General features: G+C 52.6%; 1 protein-coding gene across 4 annotated transcripts in view; it reads right to left on the bottom strand.

The window, feature by feature from the left end:
- Positions 1–6,050: 6,050 nt before the first annotated feature.
- Positions 6,051–15,782, bottom strand: part of TANGO2 (transport and golgi organization 2 homolog) — a 24,008-nt gene continuing 14,276 nt past the window's right edge. For 3 of the 4 annotated variants that reach the window (XM_014547140.1, XM_014547139.1, XM_005875541.2), the window contains exons 5-9: positions 14,981–15,095; positions 14,334–14,404; positions 11,043–11,196; positions 9,544–9,648; positions 6,051–7,098 (exon numbers count right to left, since the gene is read on the bottom strand). In XM_014547140.1, the coding sequence (XP_014402626.1) occupies positions 6,978–7,098; positions 9,544–9,648; positions 11,043–11,196; positions 14,334–14,404; positions 14,981–15,095 (566 nt within the window). In that variant the 3' untranslated portion in view covers positions 6,051–6,977. The remainder of the gene's footprint in view (positions 7,099–9,543; positions 9,649–11,042; positions 11,197–14,333; positions 14,405–14,980; positions 15,096–15,782) is intronic. The other variant, XM_014547141.1, reaches the window with a different exon arrangement.

Here is a 15,782-nt window from a genome sequence, read left to right as displayed (position 1 = left end):
GCGATCGCCGCGAGGAGCGCCGGGAACGGGGCGCGCAGGGAATGCCGGGAACAGAGGAGCGCTGGGAACGCCGGGAATGGGGGGTAGTGGGAGGCTTACGGGGAATGCCGGGAATCCGGAGCTCGGGAATGCCGGGAGTTGAGGGCGCTCGGGTGGTCTGAGGGCTCCCCGTCCGTCTCCAGTCTAGACAGTGCGGACGAGAGTGTCCACACAGAAATTTTTCCAATTAAAATAATTAAATATAATCATTAGGGGTAAAAGGACAAGTATCCTCAATTGTCTGGCAGTTTTCCATTTGCCAATACTGTGTCAGGAGCCTCAAGAAAGTGAGGATATAGGGAATGAAAGGACCGTTATTCCTTAGTTAGACCAGAGTGCCGGTAAATAAATGGTGAAGGAATGATGGAAAGTATCCCACTTGGCAGACAGCACTTTAACTGCTTCAGACAAAATTCATGGATGCTAAAAAAGAAAAAAAAAAAAAGGGGGGCAAGCCTTGACTGGTTTGGCTCAGTGGATAGAGCGCCGGGCCATGGACTGAAAGGTCCCGGGTTCGATTCCGGTGAGAGCATGTCCTTGGTTGCGGGCCGATCCCCAGTAGGGGGCGTGCCGGAGGCAGCTGATTGATGTTTCTCATCGATGTTTCTAACTCTATTCCTCTCCCTTCCTCTCTGTAAAAAAATCAATTTTATATATATATATATATATTTTTTTTTTAAAGGTGGGAAAAAGTATGAGAAACTGGTGGTGGGGTGTGTTTTACAGATGTGCGGTTTCTTCCCCAATTGCAGTGGAAAAAACCTGAGAGACACCACCTTAACAAAGTGATCAAAGTCACCAGCAAACGTATACACATCCAAACTTATCAAGTTATACACTGTAAGAATGTGTTGCTTGTATGTTAATTATACCCAAATAAAACTGAAGGGGGAAAGAAGCACCAGAAAAGGGAAAAATTGTGTGCCTCCTGAGGGCACGTATCACTTGGTATTTCTGCCCAAAAGGCTAACCCTGAATGTCATCATGAAGAAAAATCAGACAAACCCAACTGAGAGACATTCTACCAAAAAACTGGCTGGTACTTTTCTAAAGTGTCAAGATCATGGAAGTCAAAGACAGACTAAGGAGCCATCTTTGATTAAAGGAGACACAACAAATTGCGATGTGGGATCTGGATCAGAGATTGGAAGCTGGCTTAGGAAAGGGATATTAGTGGGGCAATTGGTAAAATTCAAATGAAGTCTGTAGATAAGTTAATAGTATTTAACAATGCTACTTTCCTGGTTGTAATCATTTTATTGTAGTTAGGTAAGGTGTTAACATTTGGGGGAAGTGGATGAATGATATTGGAATTCTTTGTTCTGTTAACATACAAAAACACACACATTCAAACCTGTAAAGAATTTTTGTGAGTAATCTGAGCCAAACTGTTGACAATTGCCAGGAAGCAAAACCTCAATGTATTGGGATAATGCTCTGGAGAATGGCTGGTTTTTACCTTGTTTTTATAAACTACCATCAAAAGAGGAGCCATAAGTGAGTTACTTGAAATCCATTGGTGCTAAATTAGGGAGGTGGGAGAAAGCAAAGTGGGGAAACCTCTGAGATTGGATAAAAAGTGAAAGGATGGACACATGCTTCTATTACATAGGTGGGTACAGAATACTTAACAGTCAACAATTAACATGATAACAATAACAATGAGGGAATTTGTGGTCTCCCTTGGTGCCATTTTTGGTTATCCAGACACTTCACAGGTATGTTATCTTAGATGCAGAAAGACAATAGGCTCAGTAAAGATCAGAAGTTGATCTTTGTCAGGGAAAATACTGGCCTAGGAAATGACTACCTCCTATCAACTGCTTTTAATTAAATTTTTAATTTCAGACCATCCTTTGTGGTTACTTTTGGTCTTGGAATTTGCAAAACCGCCATGCAGGCCTTCCCTGAACTAGTCAGGTTAACATGTGGCCTTTTTTTCATACGTCCATAGTTCTATTTTTTTGAAGTTTGTAGCAAATTGAAATTCCTTCAATGGAAAGGTTAATAAAAGCGGGGAGAGAGAATATTGCAGGTGAGGAAACTGGAAGCCTACACAGTCCCATTCTTCCCTTCCTGCCCCCTTCCATCCACCTAGCTGCCAGCACCAGGCACCTCACAGTGGGCATTGAGCCTCATGAGGTTCTGGTTCCTGGATTTGGTCAGCTGCTGACCTTGGCCCAGTGCCATCAGGGCCCATGGGACCCTTGCTACACCACCATTCAGCCTTAGCTATCTCTACCATCTGGATGATGGACAAGGACCCTCACCACCAGCCCTCCCCCACAATCCCCACCTGGCTCCAGTCTCAGAGTCACAAAGATTGAAGCCTGGAATCTGGAACTCCAGCCCAAGCTGGGGTGGTCAACTTCCCTCTGGGCTTGTTTGCACTTTAGCCTGGCCACCCAGGTTTCTGCTGAAGAGCCTGGATGATGCCATCTGCTGGCACCTTAACCAAGTGATCATGGTCACCAGCAAATGTAAACACATCTAAATTGTGAACCCTGAGGGAAAAAAAAGATAACTACTAAGAAGGGCTCCTGGTAGCTAACTGAGCTCAAATTTTAAAAAACAGTCTAGCAGCCATTTCTGCACATGAGCCTGTCACACAATCTGCACTTCACAGAGAAGCGACCACTGAACTCCCTTCCTGCACTATGTTTTTGCCATCTTAGCCAGGCTTTATGAAGGAGCTCTGAGAATCCTATTTCAACCAATAGGGCTGAGGCTGTGCAGTTTCAACCAATCACAGTTGCTCTATTCTAACCAATCAGGACTGTCTTTTGGACCAACCAAACTGCAAGGTTTAGAACAGCGGTTCTCAACCTGTGGGTCGCAACCCCTTTGCGGTTTGCCTAAGACCATCGGGAAACACATATATAATTACATAGTGTTTTTGTGATTAATCACTATGCTTTAATTATGTTCAATTTGTAACAATGAAATTGGGAGTCACCACAACATGAGGTATTAAAGGGTCGAGGCATTAGGAAGTTTGAGAACCACTGGTTTAGAGAGTCCTTGCATGAGGACAGACCAATCAGGGACCAGGAGCAGGGACTTCTGTCCTTAAAAGCCAACTCCCTTCTGGCTCAGAGAACACACTTTCCCTTTTCATCAAAGACTGAAGACTTTCCCTGGCTGAGCAGAAACACTGGAGATGTCTTGCAGGCCACAGCAGAGCATCTTGCAGGACAGAGCAGAGCTGTCTAGTTGGAGAGGGGCCTGGCCCCAGGGCTGTTCTACAGCTGTGCTGTTTTCCCAGCCACACTGCTATTACAATTTAGCTGTTTTGCACTGAATAAAGTTTCCTTGTCACCACACCCCAAATTGGGAATTCCTGTTGGCATTGAATTAGCACCAATGACCATCGGTTGACAAAAATTGTCAAAAGATGGGGTGTCATGGGCAGTCTCTGCAGACCTGCCAGGACAAAACTTAAGGTCAGGCTGCATTCCTGAGCTGGTCGTGCCTCCTCATAGACTTGCCTCTGCATCAGTCAGCTCCACACCTCTGGCCTCCACGCCAGCACATCTCAACTTGGCTGTTGTGGAGCCAGAGAGTAGGAGAAGCTCATCTGGGGAAAAGGGCATCTGAGAAAGGGATGGATGAATTCCCCATTCACCCAGGAGAAGAAGACCCATGTTGGGGAACTCAGGGACCAAATGCATCCGGTGGGAAGCAGAGAAGACTGGCTAAGCCATGCCAGCATCAGTCTCAGGACTTCCTGGATGCTATGCCAAAAGTGCTTCTAGAAGGCATCAGACTCCTATGGTCCTGGTGCCCTTCTAACAGTATAGGGGCCTCACTAAAAGGCACTAAATAAATGGAGGCTTGAGCAACATCAGCACTATATCCTTGATTCAAGGCATCAGGATATAGCAGTAGGCAGAAGAGGAAATGTCCTAACTTCCTGGAGCTCTCCTGACAGGGAAACACATAAACCAGGGGTCCTCAAACTTTTTAAACAGGGGGCCAGTTCACTGTCCCTCAGACCGTTGGAGGGCCGGACTATAGTTTAAAAAAAAAACTATGAACAAATTCCTGTGCACACTGCACATATCTTATTTTGAGGTAAAAAAACAAAACGGGAACAAATACAATATTTGTATTTGCATGTGGCCCGCGGGCCACATAAACAATCAAAATACATAGTATGTCAGACAGTGCTAACTGATATAAAGAGCAGGGAGCCAGGCAGAGAAAATGGCAAATTTAGATGGGATGCCCCTCCAAAAATCACTTTAGCAACAGTCTGCAGAATGTGATGGAGAGTGCAGTTGGGATATTTGGAAGAGGAGTTATTTAGGCAGAGGGGACAATGAGTGCAAAGGCCCTGGGGCAGGAGCTGTGCAGAAAATGTGGCCATAGCAGTGGCAGGGGCTTAAGTGAGGTGAAGGTGGGAGGGGTGCCAACAGCAGGATGAGGCCAGAGTGGGAGGACACTGTGGGCCTAGAGGGCCAGGCACACATCTTGTCCTCTTCATGCTCTTTCCTAGCCTCAGGGCTCTGTCTCCCATGTGCTCTGGGGACTGAGGGGCTGTTATAGTGCATATCTAAGCCTTGGTTTTCTCATCTGTCAAGTGAAGGTCACAATTATATCATTTTGCTAGGACTGCCATAACCAAGTACCACAAATGAGTGGCTTCAACAACAGTTCTGAAGGCCTGAAGTCTAAGATCAAGGTGACAGCAGGGCCATGCACCCTCTAATGGTGCTGGGAAAGATCTGTTCCAGGCTTTTCTCCCAGCTTCTGGTAATTTCTTGGTCTGAGGCAGCATAGTCATCGTCTTCATAGGGCGTTCTCCTGTGTGCATGTCCAAATTTTCCCTTTTTTTTAAGGACATCAGTCATATTTGCTTAGGGCCCACCTTAATGGCCTCACTTTATCTTGATTACCTCTAATACGGTCCCATTCTGAGGTCCTGGGGTTAAAATTACAGCATATCTTTTAGGGGGCACAAAATTCAACCCCTAACAATCCCAAACACCTTGAGCTGCCTGTTCCTTGGGGGACCCAGGCTATTGGGGAGCCCTGGGCAGGCTAGACACAGAGGGGGCCATAACACAGGTGGGGAAGTTTTCCCTTGATGCCCACCCCTGGGACAGAGGTGAATACCTTTGGAGGCTCTTCAGTGGCTCTGCCCCCAGCCCAGTGGTGCCCTACGAGGGTGGACATGCCTGGCTAGGGTGGATACTGGTGGGGCACTGGTCCACGCTGTGGGGCAGCCCGCTGAGGCAGATAAAGGGTGTTGGCACTAGCAGTGCCTGAGCTGGAAGTCTGGCTCATCTGGCTCAGCCAGACCTTCAGGGGCTTGGGACATGGGCTGTGTCACCTATGCAAGCCCCCTCCAAGCCTGGCTCTGCTCAAGCGCTGTTCTTCTGAGTTCACAGTGAGCCAGGGAGGGTATCAGACCCCTGAGGGCTGAGGAGGAAGGGATGGGCAGCCAAGTCGGGCCTGATGCATGTCCACACCCCATAAGCTCTCATTTCTCTGCGAAGGCCAAGTTGGGGGTCGGCTACAGAGGCACAGGGAAGCCTGGGTCCTGGCATTGGACATGTGGGACCCCCTTATACTTGGCCCCAGATGGGGATAGAAACTCCCGAGTGCTTGCCCCCAACACTGGTCCTGGGATTGAGACAGACTCCATTACCCTCTTACCTTGAAACCCACTCCACAGTCCACACCAAGTGCAGGTCTGACCACACTGCTCCCTCAGGGGGTCCTCGGGGGCTCCCCACTGAACCTGGATAAATCCCTGGCTCCTCAGCCTAGCTCAGGAGGCCCTGTCATTGGCACCTACTATATCCCATATACACAGGCTCTCCCGCACCCGGGCATCAGCCCAAGAACTCGCATAGTGCTCAGGAGACCGTGCGCAAAGGAGAAAGTGGAAAGAGCCCAGTACTATCACCTGTGCCGCAGGAGCTCCTGCAGGCCGGAGAGCAGCCACCAACCCCGCGCATACAACAGCTCCATTTGTCCCCGTCACACAAGTTAAGCACATGGAATGGATGGACTCACCATAGCCTCAGCGTTTTATTGTCAACGTCTCACATTCAAGTACAGATTCCTGTGAAGTGTGATTCGCCTAAAGAGGAGGGATGGGCAGGGGCTGGCTGTGTCCCCTCGCCGAGATGGACCTGCCCAGAACCCACGACCAGTGGGCAGGGAGGGCCTGACAGGCTTCTGGGTGCCCAGCACACGCAGGACTCCAGTCACGGGATAGTCCCATGCACACGGGACCACTGGATCCACCAACCAGACTGTGCTTCCGTTATGAGAGAAGGTTTTCCTTGGTTCTTCCTCATTCCTCATTTCAAATGTGGCCTGTCTGTCCTCCAAGAGCAGGTCTGGTTGTCAGGAACTGGACCATGTCCAGGAGAGAAGGGGACACTTCTAGACAAAGGTCTACTCCTGTTGTTTTTGATCAAAGCCAAAGACCCACTGGCCAGAAGTGAGTGTGGGTGTGAGAGGCACACCTCTGCCTGTCTGGCACAAGCGCATGTGTGTGTATGCCTGGGAGCGTGTGTGTGTTCCAGCAAGTGTGCACACATCTATTGCCTGTGCCTGTGTGTGTGTGCCCCATGGGTGTACATGTGTGCCTGTACACCTGTAGGCATGTATGTAAGCATGTGCCTTGCGTGGGTGTCTCTATGCACGGGGAGGGGGCAGGGCCAGGTGTGCCGTGCATGTGTGAATGCACCTGGCCCTGCCCCTGACCTGGCTTGTGTGGGACTTGCCACTCCCACTGGCATAAGGATGGACTTCGAGCTGGATACTGGGACACAGACAGATCACACACAAATCAGAGGGCCCTGGTGCTGAGGGATGCTGGCCAAGTCACACACAGGCAGTGCCTGTGCTGTGGAAGGTTCCCATCCAGTCCTCAAGGCAGGGCCTTACAGGAGCCTGCTGGCTGCGCTCAGGGGGAGGTCTTAGCTCTGCAGCCTAAACTCGTGGGTCCTGGTCTCCCAGCGGGAAGGGTCTTTGTCTACCATGCTGCGCTCTGTGAAGGTCACATGCCCATCCACGTCCACGAGGATGACCGTGTTGGTTCTGAAAGAGAGCACAGGGCCCACATTCAGCCCGCTGCCCTCGGCTCCGGCCCACCTGTCAGCGCCCCAACTGGGGTCAGATCTGAGGCAGAAGGGGCAAGTCCACCACACCTGGGGCCTGTGCTAGGCACTCAGCATGGCTAGAGGCAGGTCACAAATGAGCAGCAGCCCTGGGAAGCACAGTGGGGCCTTGACTTACGAGTTTAATTTGTTCCGTGACGGAGCTCATAACTCAAATTACTCGTATGTCAAATCAACAATGAACGAGTGAGACACGTGATGCTGGGCTGATGTTGTGGCGTTCACTGTGACGTTCGCTGCGCCAACTACCGGTGGGGTACCTGAAGCTGGCTCGTAACCCGAATTTTAGCTCGCAACTCAAAGCAAAAAATCGGCTGAGAGACGGCTCATATCTCGAAAAACTCGTTAGTCGGGACACTCGTAAGTCAAGGCCCCACTGTAGAGGGACCCTCTGGGGTAGCTGGGCACTGAGCCTGGTGGGGCCTAGAGCTCCCTGGCTGGCCCCCCAGGATGAAGCTTGATGATTCCTGTTGCCTCCACTCTGACACACCCCCAGCCTTCCCTGCCCACCCTCTGTGGTACAAGTTCCAACCACCCACCACTCTCACCAGGGCGAGCCCTGGGCTCTCCAGCAACGGCCCAGCACAACTACGGACATTCGGCCACACTCAGCTCTTCCAAGCGGTCAACCTGTCAACTAGTTGGGGACCAGGCCTTCTTCACCTAGAAAACTCCTCTGTGCCCTCCCTCGCCTCCCCCACTACCCTGTTCCAAATGCTCAACGCACCTGTCCTCCTGCCTGGCCCTCCCCACAGTCAAGGTGGGACCCAGTGGCCATGCAACCAGACATGCCAGGAGTAGACCTGGCATTCTGCCTCACACACCAAGTTCACACGAGCACATGGTTTAGTAAAAAAATAAGCCTATTGCCCTAACTGGTTTGGCTCAGTGGACAGAGCGTCGGCCTGCGGACTGAAGGGTCCCAGGTTCGATTCCGGTCAAGGGCATGTACCTTGATTGCGGGCACATCCCCAGTAGGGGGTGTGCAGGAGGCAGCTGATCGATGTTTCTCTCTCATCAATGTTTCTAACTCTCTATTCCTCTCCCTTCCTCTCTGTAAAATATCAATAAAATATATTTTTTAAAAAAAATAAGCCTATGATGGCGGAGGGCTTGAGGGAAATATGCCCCTGACAAGGAGAAAACCGCCCAGCCAGAAAGACTGCCATTCAGGTGTGCAACCCTCCCGGGGCCTGGGAGCATCAGTGCCGGCATTCACACCATCCGTTCCCCCAGCCAGAGGGCTTGAAACGGTCATTTCCTGAAGGATAGAAGACTCAGAGGGGCCTGCTGGTCGCCAGGACTTCACATGTCCATTCCCCTGCCGGATGCCCTCAGCATCAGCAGAGCCTCAGCCATGTCACCGCAGCAAGGTTGGCACACATCCTCCTGGGAGAACCACCTCCTTATGTGCACGGAGGCAGCAATAACCCAACCTCTCCCACCTGCGGGGAAAGGAGGGGCTTGGCTCACTCAATCTCAAACAACCTGAATCCAAAAACCAGGTATATGTGTGACATCATCCTGACATTAGTCAGTACTGGTCACGGCCTGAACACCTCTTCCGAGTCCTTGGTAGCCCAAGGGCACAGTCCATCCACCACAGTCGCTGCAGGTCCCCAGCCTGACACAAGGCTGGTGCCCCTGGGGCCTGGTGCAAGCTGAGCCTAGGCAGATGTGGCTTGCACATGAGGCTGTGCTCCACCTCCAGGCCAGGTAGGCCAGGCACGTGGCAGCAGCACTCCTAACGCACTGGCTGCACCCCAACCTACCCTCCTCTGTGCCTCCCAGCCATCCCTAAGTACAGCATGTGGGCTGCCCTCTGATGGAGCCACATGGGCAGGCCAGGACTCCCAGCTCACACCCAGGTGGGAGGAAGACAGGAAAGGAATTTGCCAGGGCAGCAGACACCCATGCCAACAGCTTCTCCCCCCTGGACATTATCATCTCGCGGCTGAGACATTTTCGCCTTTCCTGGGATACGGCAACATCCCAGGCTGAGGTGACCTAATCCCAACCCTGGTCACGCAAAGAACATGACAGGCCCAGGGACACAGGCAAGTGAAGGGAGGAGCCAGACACTGGGACCTCCAGGCTGACAGGGATTTGCCCAATGCCATCTTGGCCCCCTTGTGGCTGTGTAAGAGGGTAGGGGGCAGCCTAGGACCCCCTCTTGGGAAGCAAAGGAAGCCTTGGGGGCCTTGTGCCTGGTCTGCAGCACCCCTGGGAGCTGGCATCTGCTCACCCCACAGCCCCCTGAGCTGAAATGGCATCCACTTCTAGATAAGGCAGAGGCTCTGGGATCCACAGAGCTCAGGTAAGGCCAGGTACCTGGTGAGACGAGGCACCCAGCAGCCCGCCATACCTGGTGCCGTAGCCTGGGCAGCGCACGCACACAGCCGCATACTTGCTCAGAATGGGCTGCACATACTCCCTGCCCTGGTCCTCAATGGCCGGGTCTGGCAACTGCCTGGAAGGACAAAGGAGGGGTCACCACCCCACCCCCACCCCCGCTGCCCACCCGCAGCCTTGGAAGGTCTATTTTGTGCACTTTTCTGCTCAAAGGCTCAAATCTTGGTCAAGACTTTCACTTAGGACTCCGTGGCTGGGCCTAGGCGACCAGACAGCGGTTACTGGGACAGCACCCCCTGCCAGGGCCACCAGGAGCTTTCCCAGGACCCAGGATCCAGAACTCAAGACTCCGAGGACATGAGCACTTACGAGCTCAGTGCTAGGAAGGCTCTGCTGGACCTGAAAATGCCTGGGGTCTGTCTGGTCAGAGCTGTGCAGGGTCCTCTGCAGGAGGACAGAAGCCACCCCGGGAGCAAGCTTGCCTCCTCCTCTCAGTGGGGCCTGCATCAGTGGGGGCGCTGCGGGCAGGGGCCAGGCTGAGAGATGCAGTCACCTGGCCACATATGCTCCTGCTTATGCCAAGAGGTGCCCTATGGGCATCTCTCCACGTGACAGGAGCCCACTCAAGCCCTGCAGCTTGCTGGCCACCACAGCTGTCAATAAAAGCAGCCAGGGCCTGTCATGGGCCAGCAGGGATGACGGACAGTGACCAGGCCGGCCCAGGCAGAGCTTCCCTGAGGGGTCGGCTGTGCTGAGGCGGTGCCCTGGTTCATGGTTCAGAGAGGAGAGGGAGGGTGAGTCAGGGCAGAAAGGGGCTGTAGGGGAGGAGCGAGGGGCAGGCTGTGGGCGGCTCTTCTAAGAGGCCATGGGCATCTGGGCAGGACACTGGCCTGGCCTGAGGGGGGTAGTGTGGGCCGTGTTGCTGTGTAGAGGCCATGGGCATCTGGGCAGGACACTGGCCTGGCCTTAGTGGGGTAGAGGAGGGATGTGTGGGCCGTGTTGCTGCGTGGGAGGAAGGTAGCTTGGCCAGCACCTTGACACACACCCCTACCCCCACTGGGATGGCTGAAATATGCCATTCCATGCAGAGACCGCGGGAGTGCCTCAGGGAAGTTGGGCCGGAGACAGCTTTTCCCCAGGTAATATCTGGGTGGGCCTCTGTGCCACAGCTCCTGTGTGCAAACAGAGGGGAGCCTCCAGCTCCTGTGAGCACCACCCAAGCCCACATCAAGCTCTGAAAGCACCGAGCTTCCCAGCACACTACTGGCCCACGACTGCCCCATCTCCCATCCTCAAAGGCCCCCATCGGAAACGTTACCTGTCCACAGGGACAGGTGGGAGGGGGCAGAGGACAGCGTGTCAGCATATCCGTCAGGTTCTCCTTCAGCTGAGGAGCTGGCCCCAGTCACCTCCACGGGCCTCACAGGGCAGCAGAGACTGCCTGCCTCTCTGCCCCAGGGCCAGAGTGATGGGGAGACACTCTGCTCACCCCAGCAGGACCCACCCACTCACGCCTCCTCGTTGTTGAGCACGTCCAGAAGCTGGGCCACGAGGACTTCCTTAGGGAGGGCCTGGCTCCGCTCCACAGCCTCCAGGAAGAGCCGCTTCCCAAAGCACAGCTTCCTCCAAGGCGTATCCAGCAGCGCATTGCTCAGCCCATAGGTCCCTGCAGAGAGGGGTCAGTCCACCAGTGCAAAGGCCCCACTGTCTGAATTTAGGGTAAGCTCCCGCCCACCTACCCAGCACCAGGCAAGGTGCCAGGATACAGCTGGGGGCACTGAGGCCAGGCTGCCCCACACTCCAGCATCTTCTCTATGGGTATTCCTAACCAACGGCATGGCAAGAGGTGGAAAACTCAACATGGTGGGGCACCAATAGGAGACTGCAAGGTACTGAGGCCAAATGGCCTTGACAATAAGGAATAAACAACCTGAAATCCAATTGGGCAAAGGAAAGGGGGAACCACCTCCCCATCTCACTCTCATCCCTCCCTAAGCTAGGAAAAGGCTTCAATGTGTGGGTCCACCCGAGCAGGTCAAGGGTCGGAAAATCACAACCAGAGGCCAGGAGGGTGACTGCCCCAAATCGGTCCTGGCTTACATCAGCAGGTAGAGAACCCACCACATCACAACAGCCCCACCTAGTGGGCACGGACAGGGCCTCCTCTACAAGCAGGCAGGGACCCTGGCTGGGAGAGCCTTAAGGTCTTGACACAAGTTTCTCAGAACAAGTTCTCGGTGGTTAATAGAAGGCATCACCAAAAAAAGGGGGGTTTCTCATGTCAAAAGAGAGAGAGACATAGCCTTGAGGTGGAGAGGCTACAGCAAGTAGCAGGGGTAGGGGAGCTCAGAGTCATACGTCCTGAAAGATACACTGAGGACAGGCAGTCACCACCCCCTCCAGCTACCAGACTTTCCAGGCAAGAACTTGACTAAGTATGGCATGACTTCAGCAACTTCCAAGGAAGACAGCCCTGGCTTTGCCAGGCCCCCCGCTACCAGACTTTCCAGGCAAGAACTTGACTAAGTATGACTTCAGCAACTTCCAAGGAAGACAGCCCTGGCTCTGCCAGGCCCCCATAGCCACACCACCAGCCCAGAGTATCACTGTGCTTTATCTATCAGGAGTGACGGGAAAGGCCACTCATCAGTAGAGCTGGGCATCTGGGCAGCCACATGCAGAGAATGGAGTGGAACCCCTACCTCACACCATATACAAAAATCAATTCAAAATGTCCCAAAGACCTAAATGTAAAAGCTAAAACTATAAAACTCTTAGAAGAAAGTATAGGGGGAAAGTTACACAACCTTAGATTAGGCAATGATTTCTTAGCTATGATACCAAAAGCACACAAAAAAAAACAACAACAACAACAAAAAAAAAACAAAAAAGAAAAAATATAAAATGGACATCATCAATTTATAATGATGCACTTCAAAACTTTCTTGATCAACAAGAAAGTAAAAAGAAAACTCAAAGAAGGGTAGACAATTTTTCTAAATTATATATCTGATAAGGGACTAGAAGCTAGAATATATAATGAACTTCAACTTAAAAATAAAAATACAGTCCTAGCCGGCTTGGCTCAGTGGATAAAGAGTCAGCCTGCGGACCGGAAGGGTCCCGGGTTCAATTCTGGCCAAGGGCACATGCCTGGGTTGCGGGCTCGATCCCCAGTGCGGTTCTGCACCGCAGGCCCCATGAGTTAATGTCATCACACCAAAACACAGGCCAGAATGGCTATCATCAATAGGTCAACAAACGTGTTAGCGAGGATGTGGAGAAAAGGGAATCCTTGTGCACTGCTGTGAGATTATAAATTGGTGTAATAAATAGTATGGAGGTTTCTAAAAAAATTAAAAATAGAACTAAGAGCAATTACCCAGCAATTTCACTTCTGGCTATTTATCCAAAGAAATCAAAAACACGAATTCACAAATTATATGCATCCCTGAGTTCATTGCAGTGTCACTTAATAATAGCCAAGATGTAGAAGCAACCTAAGAGTCCATCAATAGACAGATAGATAAAGAAATGGTACATATATACAATGAAATATTACACAGCCATAAAAAAAAAAGAGTGAAATCTTGCCATTTGCAACAAATTGACCTGGAGGGTATTATGCTAAGTGAAATAAGTCAGACAGAAAAAGACAAATACCATGTGATATTACTTATTTGTAGAATCTAAAAAACAAAAACTCATAGATACAGATAAACTGATGGTTGTCAGAGGGTGGTTGGGGAGATGAGTGAAAAGGGTGAAGGGATTAAGTTGTACAAATTGGCAGTTACAAAATAGTCATGGGGATGTAAAGTACAGCATAGGGAATATAGTCAATAATCCTATATAATAAGAGGAATATGCTAATTAGCCATTACGCCCTGAGACATAACAACCAAGCGCATCACAACCAGATCACAGATCAGCAGGAGGGTGGGCCAGCGAGGTACAAGCGGGCTGTGGAGAGCTACAGGAGGGGGCAGGGCAGCAAGCTATGAGTGGGGTGAGGAGGGGAGGCGGGGGGAGCTAAAGGAGGGCGGCAGCGACCTACTGGCTACGTGCAGCAGAGAGCTACAGGACGGGGCAGGGCAGCAAGCAAGCGGGAGGCGGTGAGCTACAGGAGGGCGGTGCAGTGGGTGGAGAGCTACAGGAGGGTGGCAACGACCTACTGGCTACAAAGGCCGCAGAGAGCTACAGGAAAGGGCAGGGCAACAAGCTAAGGGGGGCGGGGGCGGAGGAAGCTACAGGAGGGCGATGGAGAACTACAGGAGGGTGGCAGTGACCTACTGGCGCAGGAATTCATGCACAGGCCTACTAGTATCTCAATAAAACTGTTATTAAAAAGACAGTGACATGGGCCAGGCGAGGGCAGGCTCAGGGATGAAACAATAGGATGTAGGTGAAAAGAATTTCTTCCAAACAACAATCTAGCAAAAAACAAGCATCTCTAGTCACAGAGTCGCTAGCACTGAGAACTGAGGGCATCACGGAGATGGATTCCAGATGCTTCCACAAAGGCCTCGGGGCCGATGCATAGAATTTGGGGGTGGGAGGGGGTGGCACCCTCTGTCCTTTTGTGCCTTTTAGTTTCCCGTTTTCTCAGGGCAGTCCCAGGCTCAGCGCTGGGGGGAGGCGGCCTCAGCTGAGGGCAGCCTGTGATGTAGGCCATAAGGTACACAAACAGCCAAAAAGCAGTCCCAGGAGAGAAATATGAGCGGGCCCCAGTCTCTGAAAAGTACAGCGGTGTCCCCATAGGAGCAGCCCCCACGCTGTCGCCACCCACCAGAGCAGGCTCACCTGGCGCCAGGACAATGGGTTCGGGCTCCCCCTGGTTTCCATAGTAGCAGAAGACATCTCCCTTCTCTGTGCTGTGAACAGGAGGGCCGAGAGGGTCATACAGGGGTCACGGATCGTGCAGACCCCTCGCTGCCTGGCAGTCGCCACAGCCCTATCCCCATGGGGTCCCCGAGCGCTCCAGGGCCACTGCCAGTTGTGCTTGCACCTTCCTTCTCCAACCTGGGGCACCGCTGCCTCCCAGAGAGCAGTGCAAGTGAGGCACGGTCCCAAAACAGGGGCTCCTCAGCCACAGGCACGGGGAGAGGACCTGGGTCCGAGGGGCGGGTGTCGGCAGGGGGCATGCCCTGTACTAGGGGAGCGCCCTGCAGTCGTGCTCCAGTTCCCCGATGGCAGGAGCCAACAGCCCCCACACCGTCACAGGGAGCCCCACTGCGAAGCTCTGCTTCCCAGGTCCCCACGGCAGTGGGTCTGGGAGCGGGGCTCAACCCTCAGGACGCTCACCAAGCCGACTAAGAGAGGCTGCCCCAGATGCCACGGCACCCAAGCTGAGCAGCGGGGCAGGCACCCTACTCCCTGCTGGGTCCAGTCCCAGTCCCGTGGGGGCACTCGGTGGGCAGCCACCCCCACCCCACCCCCAGCAGACTCACCTCAGGTCGGCTGCTAAGAGGTTGAAGCCGTTGTACAGGTGACCCTCTGTGGAGACCTTCTTCAAGTAGGAAAAACTGTCCATGTCTGCGGTCAGAAAGTGGGCCACCAGTTCACCTGTGAGCAGGGAACAGACATGGCTGAGGCAGCTGGCTTAGCCCCCTCCCTGGGGAGAAAGATGGCCCCGCGGGGGCTGGCTACACCTCACTGACCCCACAGCCAAGGAGGTCGGCATAGAGGACTCTGCTTTTATTGGTTAAAAAAACTTTTCCTGCCCTAACCGGTTTGGCTCAGTGGATAGAGCGTCGGCCTGCAGACTGAAGGGTTCCAGGTTCGATTCCCGTCAAGGGCATGTACCTTGGTTGTGGGCACATCCCCAGTAGGGGGTGTGCAGGAGGCAGCTGATCGATGTTTCTCTCTCATCGATGTTTCTAACTCTCTATCCCTCTCCTTCCTCTCTGTAAAAAATCAATAAAATATATTTAAAAAAAAAAAAGTTTTCCTCCATTATGGCCCCATATGGAAGTCCAGCATGAGGGGGAACGTCTTTAGTAGGGACAACGTGTGTCCCGGGAACTATCCTCCCACGGGCATCTGCTCTGCAAACATTGAACAGGGGGGGACAATGACACACAGCCAGAGCGACACATTGCCTGGGGACACGTCTGAAGCACATTCCCTGAGAGGCGTGAAAGGTCAGTGTCATGTGGGCCAGACCAAGGGTGGTGCCCACAGTGACTGCCAGCCAGCGGATTACAGGACCCAGGGAACACGCCCTCTTCCCCATTCCAGCTCCTCCTCCTG

Source organism: Myotis brandtii, unplaced genomic scaffold, assembly GCF_000412655.1.
Source record: "Myotis brandtii unplaced genomic scaffold, ASM41265v1 scaffold463, whole genome shotgun sequence".
NCBI classification, from domain to species: domain Eukaryota; kingdom Metazoa; phylum Chordata; class Mammalia; order Chiroptera; family Vespertilionidae; genus Myotis; species Myotis brandtii.
This window is presented reverse-complemented; position numbering and strand designations above follow the sequence as displayed.